At 47.7% G+C, this 18,509-nt stretch overlaps 1 protein-coding gene across 1 annotated transcript in view; it reads right to left on the bottom strand.

Annotated features, from left to right (window-relative positions):
- Positions 1 to 18,509, bottom strand: part of LOC119971886 (DENN domain-containing protein 5A-like) — a 387,311-nt gene that overhangs the window by 8,904 nt on the left and 359,898 nt on the right. Inside the window, 5 exon segments of the mRNA XM_038808165.1 lie at positions 719 to 842; positions 11,619 to 11,678; positions 11,680 to 11,702; positions 13,150 to 13,171; positions 13,173 to 13,332. Coding sequence (XP_038664093.1) covers positions 719 to 842; positions 11,619 to 11,678; positions 11,680 to 11,702; positions 13,150 to 13,171; positions 13,173 to 13,332 — 389 coding nt within the window.

Raw genomic sequence — 18,509 nt, forward strand, 5'->3', positions numbered from 1 at the left:
ATTTTTTCAGCTGGTGCTGGACTGTTTTATTTTTAATTAATTAGCATTTCAAAGATTTCACAGTCTTATTATGGATTTCACTGTCCATTGTGGATACTGGGTAAGTGGGCATTGGAGGATGCATGTGGGCTATAGAGGGGGTTGGTATGCGGGTAGGTGAGGGCTAGTGGTCCTAACAGTCATTCACAGAATCGAGCCACCTTGGGAGAATTTAGTCTGACTTTAGACAATGCCTGACTCCCCGGGTTGAGAATGAAATGTGTGTGCGTGTTCATTCAGAACATGTGAACACAACATCGGGAAATGGCTCAACCCGATTCCTGAGCCAATGGTGAATATCCTGCCTAATGTTCATGCCTAATTTGGATTGTTTTAATTTATCCTTCTAAGTGCATAATTTAAATATTTAAAAATACTGGCTGAGTGGCCAGGCCCCCGGGCTTTCCTTCAGTAAAATCATACTCTATGGCCAAAACTGAAACAAATTGCATCAACCAATGGGAGAACAAGCACAAGGATGTGAAATAGCATTGAATTCCTTTCTACTGAAATTAATCCAACTGACAAATGTCTCCCTCTGAAAACTTAGTGCAGAATTATTCCATGACTAATTGTTACCACAACATACTCTTATATTCAGTCTCATGTATCATTTCAAATAAAATCATGATATGCTGCTAAATAAATCATTTAAATGAACAATAAGTATTATATTTACCCATAAAGTCCCAAATGAAAATACTTTTGAAGAGACGAGGGGACTTGAATCCATGATGGAACACCTGTTCTAAAGCCGACACAAGTCCATTTTCTCCACAGAGCAGTAACATAAGACTTCCCCTCTATATTATAATAATATAAAATAAAATATGTTGTAGTATATTTTAAGGACTTATATTATGATCAAGCACAATGCAACTCAAGTGGTGGGTTATAGGAAATAACCAAATAGCATTTGTAACCTATAAATGAGATGGTCAGAACCTTTACTGACCTGACCAGCAGGGAGTAGGGAAGTAGGTTGGCCAGAAAGTTGGCAGGGGGGAGGTGGAGCTGTTGAGGAATGTGCCTGTATTTCACGATTCCTCTGCGTGCTGTGGAATTTTAATTGATGTGAGGAAGTCCGTGGGGGTGGAGATTCTCCGATCCCGTGGCGGGTCAGAGAGTCGCCGGGGGGTGGGGGGGGGGGGGGGGGGGGGGGCGCGCCAATCCCTGCGACGCTGCTCCAACGGACAGGACCGCCACGATTTCCTCTTCTTCCGACGATCAGAGGACATCGTTGCCAATGGCACCAGGCAGTCGGCGCGGCGCCGGTTGCGGGGGGGCGCTCAACACTGCACCCCCCGGCGATTATCCGCACTCACGTGCCCGCCGGCGTCATTCGCGTGTCGTCCTACCCCGGCGGGACCTCGGCATTCGCTGGCGGGGGCCGTCCTGGTGGGGGGCGAGGGGAGGATCCGACTCCGGGGGGGGCCTCCACGGAGGACAGGCCCACGATCGGGGGCTACCGATCGGAGGGCGGGCTAATTCCGGGGGGGGGGGGCCTATGTTCCTCCGCGCTGGGCCCCTGTAGGTCTCCGCCATGTTGCTCGGGGGCCGGTGCAGAGACGGCAACCCACGCGCATGCGCGGACCCGTGCTGGCACCCGAATCGGCAGCTGGAGCTGCGTGAAGCGCTCCAGTGCCATGCTGGTCCCGTGCGGCCCAGGATCGCTGCTCCTAGCGGCCAGATGACGCCATCATAAAACGCTCCGGCGTCAACACCTAGCACGATTATCGGAGAATCCCGCCCCAAAGCTGAAAAGGCTTCTCAGGCAGGCACCTAGGTCCAGGAGGTAGATGTAAAGGCACTTAACTCATGAATTCACCAAGTCTTCACCTTGAGAAAACTACCAGAATACTTGATACTTGTGAAACCCAGCAGATAAGTTAAATTTCGAAAGCAGAATGACGATACAACACACTGCCTCATTATATGTAAAATTCAAACCTGACTTCTTGGATGCTTCATTCACCCATACACCTCATGGCTGCAGTTGCAGAAAAAGGAGAGATTGGAGTTGGGGAAACAGATTTCTGAGACATGAAGCATCCCCCCTCCCCATCTTCTTTTTAAGGTAAAATTGGAATTGTAAGATTATAGAATGGTTACAGCACAGGAGTCCACTTAGCTCATCAAGTTCATGCTGGCTCTCTGCAACAGCTAGGCCCACCCCACCACACCCTTTCTTTGTAACTTGCATTTTGAAAAAAAATCTTCAGGTCCTTACCCAATTCCCTTTGAAAACCACAATTAAATCTGCTGCCATCTTGCCAATCACCTTCAATCTGTATACAGGTTGAGCATCCCTTATCCAAAATGCCTGGGGCCGAGTGCGTATTGGATTTTGGAAATTTTTGGATTTTGGAATATAATGTGCATCTGTGGTGCGCTGGGAACTCGCACGTGTGGCGCATTGCAAACTGCGCATGTGCGGTGCGTTGTGAACTGCGCTTGTGCAGCACGTTGCGAACTGCACATGTGCAGCAGATTGCTGACTGCGCATGTGTGGTGTGTTGGGATCTGCGCATGTGTGGTACATTGGGGCCTGCGCATTGCCTGGGGACTCGTGACATCATGTCGGTCATCGAAAAAAAGTGCGGATTTCTGTTTTCGGATTTTCGGAGAAGGGATGCTCAACCTGTACTCTGGTTTCCGAACCCTCCACCGAAGTAAACAGTTTCTCCCCATCTACACAGTTGAGACCACTCATAAATTTGAACAACTCTATCAAATATCCTCTCAACCTTGTGTTCGTCAAGGAGCACAGCCACAGATTCTCCTATCAATTCTTTCTGCTACCTCATCAAAATCTTAAATCAAGTTAGTTAAACACAATTCGCCTTTTCCAAATCCATGCTGGCTTTCCTGAATTAATGCATCTTGACTAAATGTCTAGATTATCGTTTCCCATCACCAAGGTTAAACTGACTGGCCCATACTTGCTTTATTTAAAGAAGGATCCAACATTTTAAATTCCCCATTTTTGGCAACACCTGCAGAATTTTACAGAATGTACAGTGCAAAAGGAGGCCATTCGACCCATCGAGTCTGCACCGGCCCCTAGAAAGAGCACCCTACTTAAGTCCATGCCTCCACCCTATTCCTGTAACGCAGTAACCGCACCTTACCTTTTGGACACTAAGGGAAATTTAGCATGGCCAATCCACTTAACCTGCACATCTTTGGACTGTGGGAGGAAACCGGAGCACCCGGAGGAAACCCATGCAGAAACGGGAGAAAAGTGCAAACTCCACACAGTCACCTGAGGCTGGAATTGAACCCGGGTCCCTGGAGCTGTGAGGCAGCAGTGCCAACCACTGTGCCGCCCCACCGTCCAATTTCCATCTTTACTTCTCTCAGCAGCCTCAAATACACCCCATCCAGTTCTGGTGACTTATCAACTTTATGATTCCCGGGGATGGCACAGTGGTTAGCACTGCTACTTCACAGTCCTGAGGACCCAGTTTAATCCCGGCCCTGGGTCACTGTCCGTGTGGAGTTTGCACATTCTCTCCGTGTTTGCGTGGGTCTCACCCCCACAACCCAAAGATGTGCAGGGTAGGTTAATTGGTCACATTAAATTGCCCCTTAATTGGGAAAAAAAAAATTGGGTACTCTAAATTTATTTTTTTTAAAACTTTGAGATCCCAGTCATTCTAAAACCTCCTCTTTATCAATTGTCAGCCCATCCAGTATTTAATTACCTTCTCCTTCACTATGACTTTGGCAGCATCTCTTTCCTTGGCACAGACAGGTCCAATTCACTCATTTGGTACCTTAGAAATGCCCTCTGCCCCCAGGGAGAGATCCCGTTTTTGGTTCCTAATCAGTCTCACTCCTAAGATATTTTAATTATTACATTCCCTTTGATGTTAGCTGCCAGTTTCTTCTCATACTCTGCTGCTCTTATTTCTTTTCTCACTTCCCCTCTGAACTTTCTATAGTCAGCTTGGTTTTTACATATAATCAAATTGACAGGTTTCATATGCTCCCTTTTTTCTGCTTCATCTTACTTTCCATCTTCTTTTATCATCCAGGAATTTCTGCTTTGCTTGTGTCTTCTTTCCCCATTGTAGGAATGTACTATGACTGCTTCCAAAACGTCTTCTCTTTAAATTATTCTATTACAGTTTTGTCTGCCAACCTTTCATTCCAATTACCTGAGACAGCGTCTGTTGTGAACTAATTGAAATTGGGCCTCCTCCAATTACATATTTTACTTTTAGTTTGTTCCTCGTCTTTTTCCACAGCTAATCTTAACCTTAGGCTTCTAGGATCACTGTTTTCTAACATAGTTCCTTCACTGACATTTTTTTTTGAATTTAGAGCACCCAATTCATTTTTTTTCCAATTAAGGGGCAATTTAGCATGGTCAATCCACCTAGACTGCACATCTTTGGGTTGTGGGGGCGAAACCCACGCAAACACGGGGAGAATGTGCAAACTCCACATGGAGAGTGACCCAGAGCCGGGATTGAACCTGGAACCTCGGCGCCATGAGGCAGCAGAGCGAACCCACTGAGCCACCGTGCTGCCTCCTTCACTGACACTTGATCCAGTTTCTCCATTTCATTCCCCAGAAGCAAATCCAGCAATAACTCTTTCTTCCTTGGGCCAGAAATATACTAATCAAGAAAATTCTCCTGAACATATTTCAGAAACTCCTCTTCCTCTCTGCCCTTTACACTATTACTATCCCAGTCTATTCAACATTAGGAAAACTGAAGTATGCTGTTATCACTATTCTATAGCTCCTGCATCCATCATAATTTCCCAGCAAATTTGCTCTTACATATCTTTCCCACTCACCGCGTACTACACTACGTTACTGAGGCACTCTCAATTACGACACGAAAGTTAGGTCAGTAATCAAAGGCTTTAATAAACAGTGAACAATGGCAGCCTCCATGAGAAGTGTGCTCGCAAAATGGAGTCTCATCTTAAGTACTGTTTCCCAGGGGGGCCGTAGCCAGAGGCGGAGTCCCCCAGGGTTCCAAGCCTCTTAAAGGGGCAATGTATTCCGATCATCACAAGCCTCTTAAAGGGGCAAGGTATTCCGATCATCAATTCACCCCCCTGTTTTAAAAAAAACACATAGTCCGTCGGGGATGAAGTGTTTTAAAATTATAAGTTCAGTCTTTGTGGTGGTCTGATAGTCCGTGCTGACTTTCGCCGCTCCTGGTGGTGGCGCCGTGGATGCGGTCGGTTTCCGATGGTGGTCCTTCCGGGAGCACGGTTGACTGAAGCTTTGTCCGCCTTGGAGAGGGGGGAGGGTATCAGGAGTGATTAGGGTGGTACGGTGTCGGGCTGGGGACAGGGGGCGCTATGGAGGGGGCGCTGTCGAAGTCGGCGTTCGGCTGTAGGGCCGGGAGCGTCGGTAGAAGGGGGGGGGGGGTCGGTGGGAGGATCGGTGGAGTCGGTGGGGAGAGCCAGCGGGTGCCAGGTCTCGCAGGGATACAGTATCCTGCCTGCCATCGGGGTGCTCGCGTAGGCATAACGAGGGTTTGCGTGCAGCAGGTGGACCCTCTCGACTATGGGATCCGTTTTATGGCTCCTCACATGCCTCCGGAGTAGGACCTGGACCCGGAGTCGTCAGCCAGGGTGGAAGCGAACTCCAGAGGTGGACTTCCTGGGGGAAGACAAACAAACGATTGTGAGGGTCTCGTTCGTGGCCGTACAGAGGAGCGACCTAATGGAGTGCAGGGCATCGGGTAGGGACCTCCTGCCAGCGGGCGATAGGGAGACTCCTTGAATGTAGGGCTAGGAGGACAGCCTTCCAAACTGTCGCGTTCTCCCTCTCCACTTGCCCGTTTCCCCGCGGGTTATAGCTCGTCGTCCTGCTCGAGGCGATGCCCTTGCTGAGCAGGTACCGACGCAGCTCAATCGCTCATGAACGATGTACCCCGGTCGCTGTGGATATAAGCGGGGAAACCAAACAGAGCGAAGATGCTGCGCAGTGCCTTGATCACGGAGGTCGAGGTAGTATCGGGGCAGGGGACAGCAAAAGGGAAGCGGGGAGAATTCATCGATGACGGTGAGGAAATAGATGTTGCGGTTTTTGGACGGGAGAGGCCCTTTGAAGTCCACGCTTAGTCGCTCAAAGGGCCAGAGCTTTTATCAGGCGGGCCTTTGTCTGGTCGATAGAACTGCGGTTTGCATTCTGCACAGATCTGGCATGCCTTAGTCATGGTCTTGACCTCCCCTGTGGAGTAGGGCAGGTTGCGGGACTTGATGAAGTGGGCAAGCCGGGTGACCCCCGGGTGGCAGAGGTATTTAATATCGTACGTATAGGTGGAGAGCTCTATTCTCCACCTCAGAATCTTGTCGTTCTTTATTTTGCCCCGTTGTGCGTTATCGAACATAAAGGCGACCGACCGTTGGTCGGTGATGAGGGTGAACCTCCTACCAGCTAGGTAGTGCCTCCAGTGTCCGCAACGGCCTCCACTATGGCTTGTGCCTCCTTCTCGACTGCAGAGTGTCGAATTTCCGAGGCGTTGAGGGTTCGGGAGAAGAACGCTACTGGTCTGCCCGCTTGGTTGAGGGTAGCAGCCAGGGCGACGTCTGATGCATCGCTTTCTATTTGAAAGGGGATGGCTTCGTCCACCGCGTGCATGGCGGCCTTGATGATGCCGGCCTTGATACGGTTGAAAGCCGACTGGGCCTCATCCGTCAGAGGAAAAACCGTGGTCTTAATGAGTGGCCAGGCTTTGTCCCCATATCTGGGGACCCACTGGGCGTAATAGGAGAAAAGCCCCAAGCACCGTTTGAGTGCCTTGAGGCTACGGGGGAGGGGAAGTTCCTTAAGGGGACGCATGCGGTCGGGGTCCGGGCCTAGGACCCCGTTCTCCACGACGTAGCCGAGGATGGCGAGCCGGGTTGTGTGGAACACGCATTTCTCTTTGTTGTAGGTGAGGTTGAGGGCCCGGGCAGTCTGGAGGAACTTCCTCAGGTTTGCGTCGTGGTCTTGCTGGTCATGGCCGCAGATGGTGACGTTGTCCAAGTACGGGAAGGTCGTCCGTAAGCCGTACTGGTCCACCATTTGATCCATCGCCCTCTGGAAAACGGAGACTCCGTTTGTAACACCAAAGGGTACCCTGAGGAAGTGAAACAGCCGACCGGCTGCTTCAAAAGCCGTGTAGGGGCGGTCCTCTGAGCGAATAGGGAGTTGGTGGTAGGCCGATTTGAGGTCAACCGTGGAGAATACCCGATACTGGGCAATTTGGGTCACCATTTCAGCTATTCGGGGAAGTGGGTACGCATCGAGTTGTGTGAAGCGGTTTATTGTCTGGCTATAATCCACAACCATGCGTTGCTTTTCCCCGGAGCGGACTACTAATACCTGCGCCCTCCAAGGGCTGTTGCTGGCCTCTATGACCCCCTCTTTTAGTAGCCGCTGAACCTCCGACTTGATGAAAGTCAAGTCTTGGGTACTGTACCGGCGACTCTTGGTGGCGATGGGCTTACAGTCGGGAGTGAGGTTCGCGAAGAGGCGGGGTGGCGCAACTTTGAGTGTCGCCAGGCTGCAGACTGAGTGGGGCAGGGGTCCGCCGAACTTCAGTGTCAGGCTCCGGTGGCTGCACTGAAAGTCGAGGCCAAGCAGCAGGGGGGCGCAGAGTTGATGAAAAATGTACAGTTTAAAACGGGAGTATTTCGCGCCTTGAATTGTGAGGTCAGCGACACAATACCCCGTGATTTGAACCAAATGGGACCCTGAGGCGAGGGCGATAGTTTGGGAGGCGGGATGGGTGCGCAGGGAGCAGCGCCTTACCGTGTCTGGGTGGATAAAGCTCTCCGTGCTCCCGGAGTCGAACAGGCAGGGGGTGTCTTGGCCGTTGATTCGCACCCGCATCATCGAGTTTCGCAGGTGTTTCGGCCGTGATTGATCAAGCGTGATCGCTCCTAGGTGCGGGCCGTCAGAGTCGGACTCACAAAATGGCTGCCCGGAGTCACAAGATGGCCGCCGCCGCCGGTCGCACGTGTCGGGTTTCGAAGATGGCCACTGCCAAGATGGCCGCTCCCATGACTCGCACGAGGTCGATGACGCGTCAGAAGTGGGCGTGTCTGGCCGCAGTGCAGCCGCGTTGCAGGGTCTGTGAGGCCGGGAGCTTGATTTCTGGGCCCGGTGAGACTTTGTTTGTGGCCTTTGGGCCCAGCCAGGCAGACTTTCGCGAAGTGCCCTTTCTTCCCACAGTCGTTGCAGGTCGCGGATCGGGCCGGACAACGCTGACGTGGGTGTTGGCCTTGCCCACAGAAATAGCATGGGGAGCCCCCGGAGTGAGTGGATCGACGCGTGGCACAGGCCTGTAGCGTGGCCGAGTCTGGAGGGGATCGAGAGGGATTCGTAAGGTCCGTGGAGTACGTACGGAGGTTCGGTGGGCCGTTCGAGGAGAAAAGCCGAGCGTTACCGTGCCTTGGAAGATCCTTCGCCCCGTCTTCTAGGAGCCGCTGCCGAATGTACGATGACCTGATGCCAGACACAAGGGCGTCGCGGATATGTAAGTCCCTGTGTTCTTCAGCCGTCACTGCTTTGTGGTCGCAGTTCCTCGCGAGCGCGGTGAGTCTTTCCACGAACTCGTCCAGCATTTCCCCGGAGCGCTGGCTGCAGGTCGAGAGCAAATGCCTGGCATGTACCTCATTGGTAGTCTTTATGAAGCGTTTCTTCAATATTTCGATCGCCGCCTCATAGGTCGTAGCGGTTTCAATCATGGCGGAGATTCGGTGGCTCACCCGGCCATGTAAGAAGCGCAGCTTGCGAGCGCTGTCGACATCAGACGGTGAGGAGTCCAGATAATCCTCAAAACACCGGAGCCAATGTTTAAAGATTTCCGAGGCTTCAGGCGTTCTGCCATCCAGGTTGAGTTTCTCTGGTTTCAGACCACTGTCCATCTTGATGTGCACTGCTTATTAAATTGAGGCACTCTCAATTACGACACGAAAGTTAGGTCAGTAATCAAAGGCTTTAATAAGCAGGTGAACAATGGCAGCCTCCATGAGAAGTGTGCTCGCAAAATGAGTCTCATCTTAAGTACTGTTTCCCAGGGGGCGTAGCCAGAGGCGGAGTCCCCCAGGGTTCCAAGCCTCTTAAAGGGGGCAATGTATTCCGATCATCACAAGCCTCTTAAAGGGGCAAGGTATTCCGATCATCACAGTTACCCACTGTGAGAATATTTGGGATTTTGCACTCTTTAATGTCTCAATTGGGATTTTCAATAACACAAGTAGAATACACTTTGTGTGGTACAAAAATACTTAATAATATGTGTTGTGTTAAGGCATGGGACATCAACAGCTTGACACTCAACTCTATAAAATGATCAAATAGCCCAAAAGAAAGCTTAAACAATGCCTTCAATGTGATGTATTCATTTTGGTAGAAGGAACAGATCTGCAGCAGCATTTCATAAATGGTACAAAATTAGAAGAAGTATGGAAAGTGTAGATGTACAAAGGGACCTGGATGTCCTCGTCCATAAGTCACTGAAGGCTAAAATGCAGGTGCAGCAAGCTATTAGGAAGGTTATTGGAATGTTAGCATTTATCGCAAGAGTATTTGCATACAGGAGTAGTGAAGTCTTGTATCGGAACTTTGGTCAAACCACACCTGGGTTGTGTGTGCAATTTTGGTCCCTTTAGTGATTCACAGACGAGTCCGCGGCAATTGGATAAAGTGAACTAGTTTATTGCAAGTAATAATACGTATAATACTCTTCAGATCCCAGCCGGGTCTGAGGGGATGGTTCTAAGTCTGGCCAACTTTTGTATCAATGTCTATACTCTGTCCATGGGCTCCCTGTCCCTCAGTGGGGGAGCTTGTACTCAACGAGGCTCACAGGAGACTAATTGTTCCAACCCAATAGGTCTTGTGCGGGTTATAATAATAATTTAAAAAAAATAATCTCATTATTGTCCACAGTAGACTTACATTAACACTGCAATGAAGTTACTGTGAAAATCCTCTAGTCGCCACATTCCGGCGCCTGTTCGGGTACATTGAGGAGAATTCAGAATGCCCATTCATCTAACAAGCACTCTTTCGGAACTTTTGGGAGGCGAAACCGGAGCACCCGGAGGAAACCCACGCAGACACTGGAAGAAGTGTAGACTCCGCACAGACAGCGACCCACAGCGGGAATCGAACCCGTGATCCTGGTGCTGGGAACAACAGTGCTAACAGTCCCCTTATCTTAAAAAGGATATTATTGCCACAGAGGGAGTGCAACCGAAGGTTCACCAGACTTGTTTGGGGATGGCAGGACTGTTTTATAAGAGAGATTGGGCAAACGAAGCCTATATTCTCTCGCGTTTTGAAGAATGAGAGTGGTGATCCATTGAATCTACAAAATACGTAAAGGAATTGACAGAGTAGATGCAGGTAAGATGTTTCCTTGGTTGGGGCGTCTAGAGCCAGGGGGCACAATTTCAAAATAAGGGGGATGCCACTTTGGACCGAGATGAGGAGAGGTTTCTTGACACAGAGGTTTGGTGAATCAATTCTCTATCCCAAACAGACCCCGGAATGTGGCGACTAGGGGCTTCTCACAGCAACTTCTTTGTAGTATAATGTAAGCCTACTTGTGCCAATAAAGATTATATTAATGGAAGCTCAGCCATTGTGTATGTTTAAAGCAGGGATGATAGATTTCTGATTTAAATAGCGTAAAGGGGGGCGGTGGGTGTAGTGGTATTGTCACTGGCCTAGTAAACCATAGAGTCAGAGTAATGCTCTGCGGACCCAGGTTGAGATCCTTCCACTGCAGAGAGTGATAATTTGAATTCAATAAAAAATCTGGAATTAAAATAAGTCTAATGAGGACCCTGAAACCAACCATTGTCAATTGTCATATAAACCATCTAGTTCACTCATGTCCTTTAGGGAAGGAAATCTTCTTCCTTACCTGGTCTGGCCTACAGGTGACTACAGCATGTGGTTGACTCTTAACTGCCCCCTCAAGGGCAATTAGGGTTGGGCAATAAACAGCCTGTGACGCTCACTTCTCATGAACAAATAAAAAAATAAAAAGGTAGTGGGTGTAAATAGCATTGAAGTGTCCTATCAGCCATGATCATATCGAATGGCTTGACAGGCTGAATGGTCTACTCCTATCCTATGATCTTGTATATTTCAAAATCATCATCTGCATGGCTGTCAATTGATACAATGCTACCATGTGAAAACTTAATTACTTTCACCCATTTAATATAGAACCTAGGGCAGCACAGTGGCACAGTGGTTAACATTGTTGCCTCATGGTCCCCGAGGTCCCAGGTTCGATCCCGGCTCTGGGTCACTGTCCATGTGGAGTTTGCACATTCTCCCCGTGTTTGCGTGGGTTTCGCCCCCACAACCCAAAAAATGTGCAGGATAGGTGGATTGGCCACGCTAACTTGCCCCTTAATTGGAAAAAATTAATTGGGTACTCTAAATTTTAAAAAAAATATATGTAACCTAACTGCAAGAATAAACTGCTTTTGAAATAAAATTTGAATAAAGTGATTTGCCCACATGGGCAATCTCAAACTTCCATTACTTTACAAGTAACAATTTTCATTCAATTATTTGAAAAACAGTTTCTTACCTCCTTCTCAGGCTTGTGAAAGTGTTTGACGATCCCATTAATAGCTTCACCAACAGATTCCTTGTATCTGGCCAGTATTTAGCTCTGCAACAGTAAAATAATCCCTTCAGAATATGTTTTGTTCATTTCTGTTAAATTTTCAACTGTGATCTGATGAGTGTAGTGCGTTAAGAGGATTAACCATGAAAGGGAGACAAATGTAATAAATGGAAAGACACCAAAGTAGTGCAGGTTTGCAGCCCTATAAACATGATCATTTAAATCATTTGTTGCTCAGAAATTAACCAGTTTCATTTTCTCTTTACAAACCAATAATGTTGTCAAGTCAAAAGAAGACAGGAGATAATCCTTGGTCTCTGCAATGCTACATGTATGAGATTGACCAGCACCGAGAAGTAGTTTATCGTAATTATGTGAGTCCTGTTCAATCTAACATTAGATACACTACAATTAACTATATCTACCATCTTCAACGTTCAGCTTTGACAAAGAGTCATCGGACTCGAAACGTTAGCTCCCTACAGATGCTGCCAGACTTGCTGAGATTTTCCAGCATTTTCCCTTTCGTTTCAGATTCCAGCATCCGCAGTAATTTGCTTTTATGTTCAACATTCACTCCCTCTACCAAAATGCACAGTGGCAGCAGTGTGTACCATCTACAAGATTCACTGTAGCAACTCACCAATGCTCCTTCCTCAGCGCCTTCCAAACCCATGACCTCAACCACCTAGAAGGATAAGGACAGCAAATACATGCGAATAACACCACTGCAAGTTCCCTTCCAAACTGCACACCATCCTGACTGGAACTATATTGGCATTCCTTCACTGTCGGTGGGCCAAAATACTGGAACTCCTTTCCTAACAGCACTGTGGGTATGCCTACACCACATAGACTGCAGCAAATCAGAATGCGGCTTGCCACCACCTTTTAAAAAAATAATCTTTATTGTCACAAGTAGGCTTACATTAACACTGCAATAAAGTTACTGTAAAAAGCCCCAAGTCGCCACATTCCGGCGTCTGTTCGGGCACACAGAGGGAGAATCAGAATGTCTAATTCACCTAACAGCACTTCTTTCAGGACTTGTGGGAGGAAACCAGAGCACCCGGAGGAAACCCACGCAGATACAGGGAGAACACAGACAGTAACCCAAGCTGGGAATCAAACCTGGGACCCTGGAACTGTGAAGCAACAGTGCTATCCACTGTGCTCAGGAGCAATAAGGATGGGCAATAAAAATGCTGGCTTTGCCAATGACGCCCACATCCAGTGAAAGAATAAAAGTAAATTAATTATAGAATCCCAAATCACTCCATCATACTGCACTGCAGGTTTCACAGCACTCATAGCAGAATGCAGATTTTGCACTATGATGGAAAACATTTTTTAAATCTCCAAACTTCCAATAGTGCTAATAAATAGTAATTTGCTGCTAAAACAGATATAGAGTTGAGGAATAAAAAATATTCTTCTTTTATTGTGGTTGAATTCCCTATCCTACCTATTAGAAATCCCATATTTTACTTACTTTGTCTGCTGGTAGGAGTTACTATTGACAAATCTCCTGATCATACTTGGAGATTGCTGCATTGGGGGTGTTCGACAGTGGCGTTCATCAGTTTCTTGAATGGATGATGCAAGTTCTCCAACCAGGATCCTTTCCAGGCTCCCATCATCCACCCCTTTCCCTAGCCACCTACCGCAGGGGAACCTGGCAACAGATAAACACAATTGACTCCATTATTTTAGTTATTTTTTAAAATAAATTTAGAGTACCCAATTATTTTTTTTCCAATTTAGGGGCAATTTAGCGAGGCCAATTCACCTAGCCTGCGCATCTTTTTGATTGTGGGGGTGAGGCCCACGCAGACATAGGGATAATGTGTAAACTCTACACGGACACTGACCCGGGCCGGGATTGAACCCGGGTCTTCGGCGGCTTGAGGCAGCAGTGCTAACCATGACGCCCTCGTGCTGCCCTTATTGGCTCCATTATATTCCAGAGCTGACAAATTAACATATAGCAGTTCAAGATTACCTTAACTAACTGGCTCTTCTTTGTAGTTAATGCATTTTAATGGGCTATTCACTATGAAATGAAAATCGCTTATTGTCACAAGTAGGCTTCAAATGAAGTTACTGTGAAAAGCCTATGGGGAACCAAGTTCAATAGTCTTATCTTACATGATGTCTACAGATACACTTCCAACATGCATCATGGTATACACTTCCAATGTGCATCATGGAATAGTATCCAGAGCTGGAACTCTGGCCTACAATGGTTTTTGCCAAATGAGTTATCAGATGACTCCCAGTTCGACTGTTGATGTAAAAACCATTTAAAATTTAAAGTTATAATATCCCAGACAGAAATTATAGTGTGTAAGATTTTCATGATCTTCTTGAACTGAAAAAGGTTATGAATAATTCCTTAACAAAGGCTCTCTCTCCTCTTGCCCAACCATCCATATCTCCATCAAGTAAATGATCCACAAAAGCCATATGTGCCCAGTTCTGCACTTATTTTGAATTGAGCACAGTAATACTTCATTGTGTTACATGTATTACACAAAATGAGTCATTTTTCTTTTATGCCTCATGAATACAAAATTGGGAGCATCATCAAGTCACTCTTCCCATTCCATGCAGTTTCCAGTATATATATTTCTTGGATTAATTGTTGGAGAAAAAAAGAAACGAAAGAATTCCATTTGCATAGCATTTTCACAACCTTTGGATGTCAAAAATCTCTTTAAAGCCAACAAAGTACTTTAAAAAAAAAGTATAGCCACTGATGTATTGTTGGAAATACGGCATCCTATTTGCACACAGGAATCTCAGGTAATCGGCTTTTAGTGATATTGATTGAAGGATAAATATTGGCCAGAGCATCAGGGATAGCTCCCTTGTACTTTTTCAAAGTAGTGCCATGTGACCTTTCGAGATACTTGTGGGAGCCCATCCAGTATCTCATATGAAAGACAGCGGGCTAGATTATCCGTTCTGGAGGCTAAGTGCTGCCGTCAGTTAGAACCATGGGACCGCTGGCCTGGAGAAATCTATACAAATTGGACAACACGTAGTCCATGTGCAGCCCGTCCGATTCCCTGGCCCCTTTGGTATCTGATTCGCTGGGGGTCAGGATTTGCGTTCAAAGTTTGACGAGCTGGAGCAGATTTTAAGTGCTCCACTCAGCACAGATTGTCATTCCAGTCAATAAAACACCTGCTGCACGCCACTGAGGAGAGAAGGGACACCCTCTTCCCCAGGGTGGAGTGGAGACCCAAGCCCGACATTCTGAACAAGGCCTGGGATGAGGTGGCAGAGGCTGTGAGTGCTGCTAGCCTCACCTAGAGCACCGGCATGCAATGCTGTAAGAAGATGAATAACTTCTTTAGAGCAGCTCAGGTGAGTAACCACCTCTTTGTGTCCCTGGAGTCACTCCCGTCCCTCACTCCTCACACCTGCCTCCAATCCCCTCGAGGCCAATAACACTCCATCTATTTGCATCTTGCTTACAACCCACCCTCCCTCCACAAACCCCCAGTACGTAGATTGTTCTCTTTGGCCAGGAGCCTCGTACACACATGCCACAAGCTACAAATCCCAACATAAACTTACGTCCAAACATTTCAATGCATCCTTCAACTTGTCCCAAAGGATAAGGAAGCACATAACCGCCAGGAGCACCAGAAGACATCCCAGATATTCGGGTCCACACCCCTCTATGAGGAGAGGCCCTGCAACTCGCGAGGGAGACCGAGGACAGGGTAGTGACTGCAATGGAGTTTGGCATGCACCAACAAGTGACAGTCAAAGCAATGCAGATATCCCTATTGCAAGTGAGTCACCCTTCTCACACAGAACAGACCTTCCCATGATCTCACCCCATGTCTTATGTCTTGCAGGATTACCATCAGACAAGGCTGGGCCATCTGGGATTGCTGTTTTCCATCCAGACCCTCAGAACACCCAGGGAAGATACCAACGTGCTGCCACTGCTTCCACCTGTACCATCAACCATCGCAGAGACTATCACCTTGGTGGTAATGTTGATGATCAGGTTCTTGGACCACCCTCTGGTGAGCACTACATACTTGCTGCAGCACAACAGGTGGAGGTAGGGACTCTTGAGGGAATGGATGGTCACAGGGCTGCCCAATCCCAGGGAACAGCTCTCCACCAGAAAGATGTTGCTGTGGTGAATGTAGAGAAATTTCCATATAGTTTGTATTATATATTCTTTTGGAGTAATTTTTAAAAAAAAATCTGGTTCAACCTACAGGCAGGTGGTATGTCTGGAAAAGGTGTAATTGAGATGTCACAAAAGTGAGATTATCATTCATTCCAACCAGGTATTTATTAACAAAGGGGAGCCGAATGGAATTTTGTTATGATTGCTGCAGATTCCCTGGAGAATAGATAATTTGAGACAATGAGCCCGATCTAAACAAAGGAAAGAGTCCCATAGCGGGCGCATTTAGCCGCCTGTTATGCGCTCGCAGCGTTGAGAAACATCCCACTATCTAATGCCTTTCTGGTCAGATACGGACCACAGCGATGAACAAGTACTCAAGGCCGCACGTCAACCCCGTTTTCTGCACTGAGGAGCTCTGTTCGCCGGAACTCATCTGTACAGCGGGAGATTGGGATGCCATTTTAATTTTTTTTAAATATTTTATTCACGCCTTTTACATATATACATAAAATATCAGAAGAACAACACATCAATCCAAACAAACAACTCCAGATATTCAAACTCCTCTGATACCAACACCCCACCACATTGCGCCTTCTCTACTTTAACTCCCTTACCCTCCCCCTTCCCTCCCCCCTCCCAATTTGCTGACCCCTCAATTAGCTGTCTCACTCTAATATGCAGATTAGCCAACACGCGATCCTGCCCACATTGGGCAGGCTTCACATCATGCTATCTCGTGAGATCGCGTTAGATCTCGCAAGGCGTAGCAAGCCGGGTAAATCCTGGGAGCGGGGTCTCCTCTCATTTATCAGCCACATTGTGTTTCGGGCGCAGCATGGCCGGTAGAGTAGCACCCATTGTGTTTATATCAAGTAAGCAGGTCATGGGATCTGAGGGGATAGAGATTATGTAATTAATGAAAGAATCCAGGTCTGTCTGCAGTTATGCAGTTTGATACAGGTTAGGGAGTCTGCTCAAAGTTTTCAGCTGAGCAGCAACTTTTGCAATACTGTCAGGTTGAGCATTAGTCTGACAAACACAGAAGGATTTGCAGACTGTTTCCTGAAAGGGACTCTCTGTGTGCGATCCTCCGGAAAAACTTTTTAAGTTCATTTGTGACGGGTTTTTCAGGAGTTTCCCACCGCTAGCCAATGACATTTAGTCATTTGTTTCGGCCCTGAAGAGTTTCTCACTAGTTTACCCACACTTATAATTTTTTTTAGCACTGGGGAGCTGAACTCAGAGATCGGGTCGCCATTTTGAAAAGGTCTCCCGATCGCTAAGTCAGCTTATTGGTCTCCCACACCCCCCACCCATGGGCAATGTCACCCCCCACACACATGGGCACTACCCCACATGTTCACATGAATATGTCCGAGCCAGACCATGCCAGGGTGCAGGATTGAACGTCCACTCCTGGGCAACCTCACTGATGTGGACCAGGCGTAACGGCACTTGAGGGGGTCTCCCAAGTGATCGGATGTCTCCGGGTAGTCGGGCTCTGGGGAGGGTGGTACTCTGGCAGCCCTGATCCCACCGTGCACCTTCATACTACCACCCTAGCACTGTCAGGGTGCCTGGGTGTCACTGCCAGGGTGCCAGGTTGACAGTGCCAGGGTGCCCATTGCCAGTTTTCCCATGTTAGGCCTGTGGGTGCCCTGCCCTTATGAGGTGGGGGGGGGGCGGTTTCGAGAACCCCCAAATAAGTACACTGGGGAGTCGGGGGGGGTGGGTTCCAGAGACCATGGTGGGGGAGTCCATAGGTCGAGAAGATCGCGCCATGGTGGGGGGGTCCATGGATCAGGAAGATCGCGGCGGGACATTTAAAAATGGAAGTTAAACTAAGCTAAGTGTGGCCTCGGTGGGGTGTTCCTTGCCAAGGCCCTAAAAAGAAATAGATACCATTTAAGACAGAGTCCTTCTCGGCGCTTGCACCCACTAAATGGACTCAAAACGGGACTCTGTTTCTTTTTCGTTAAATCACGTCCATCCTCTCACATTAACCCCCTGCCAAGACCCTTCAGATTCTTAATAATATAATAATCTTTATTAGTGTCACAAGTAGGCTTACATTAACACTGCAATGAAGTTACTGTGAAAAGCCCCTAGTCGCCACATTCCGGTGCCTGTTTGGGTCCACAGAATGTTGAATTCACCTAACAAGCACGTCTTTCAGGACTTGTGGGAGAAGACTGGAGCACCCGGAGGAAACCCCCGCAGACATGGGGAGAACATGCAAACTCCGTACAGACAGTGACCCAAGCAGGAATCAAATCTGAGACCCTGGCACTATGAAGTAACGGTGCTAACCACTGTGCTACTGTGCCACCCTAAAGACGATGTGTGATGGCTGGGAATCGAACCCGGGTCACCTGCCTGGAAGGCTCACCACTATACAAGTCCAACCTCTTCAACCTCTCCTCACAAGACAACCCATCCATTCCTAGTATTAGTCCAGTAAACCTTCTCTGAACTGCATTTACATCTTTCCTTAAATAAGGAGATCAATAATGTACACAATACTCCAGCTGTGGTCTCACCAATGTCTTGTATACCTGAAGCATAAACTCCCTATCTTTGTAATCAATTCCCCTCACAATCAACAAAAATATTCTATTAGCTTTTCCCATTACTTGCTTTACCTGTATACTAGCCTTTTGTGATTCATGTACTAGGACACCCAGATT

The sequence above is a fragment of the Scyliorhinus canicula genome, chromosome 9 (assembly GCF_902713615.1).
Source record: "Scyliorhinus canicula chromosome 9, sScyCan1.1, whole genome shotgun sequence".
Taxonomy (NCBI): domain Eukaryota; kingdom Metazoa; phylum Chordata; class Chondrichthyes; order Carcharhiniformes; family Scyliorhinidae; genus Scyliorhinus; species Scyliorhinus canicula.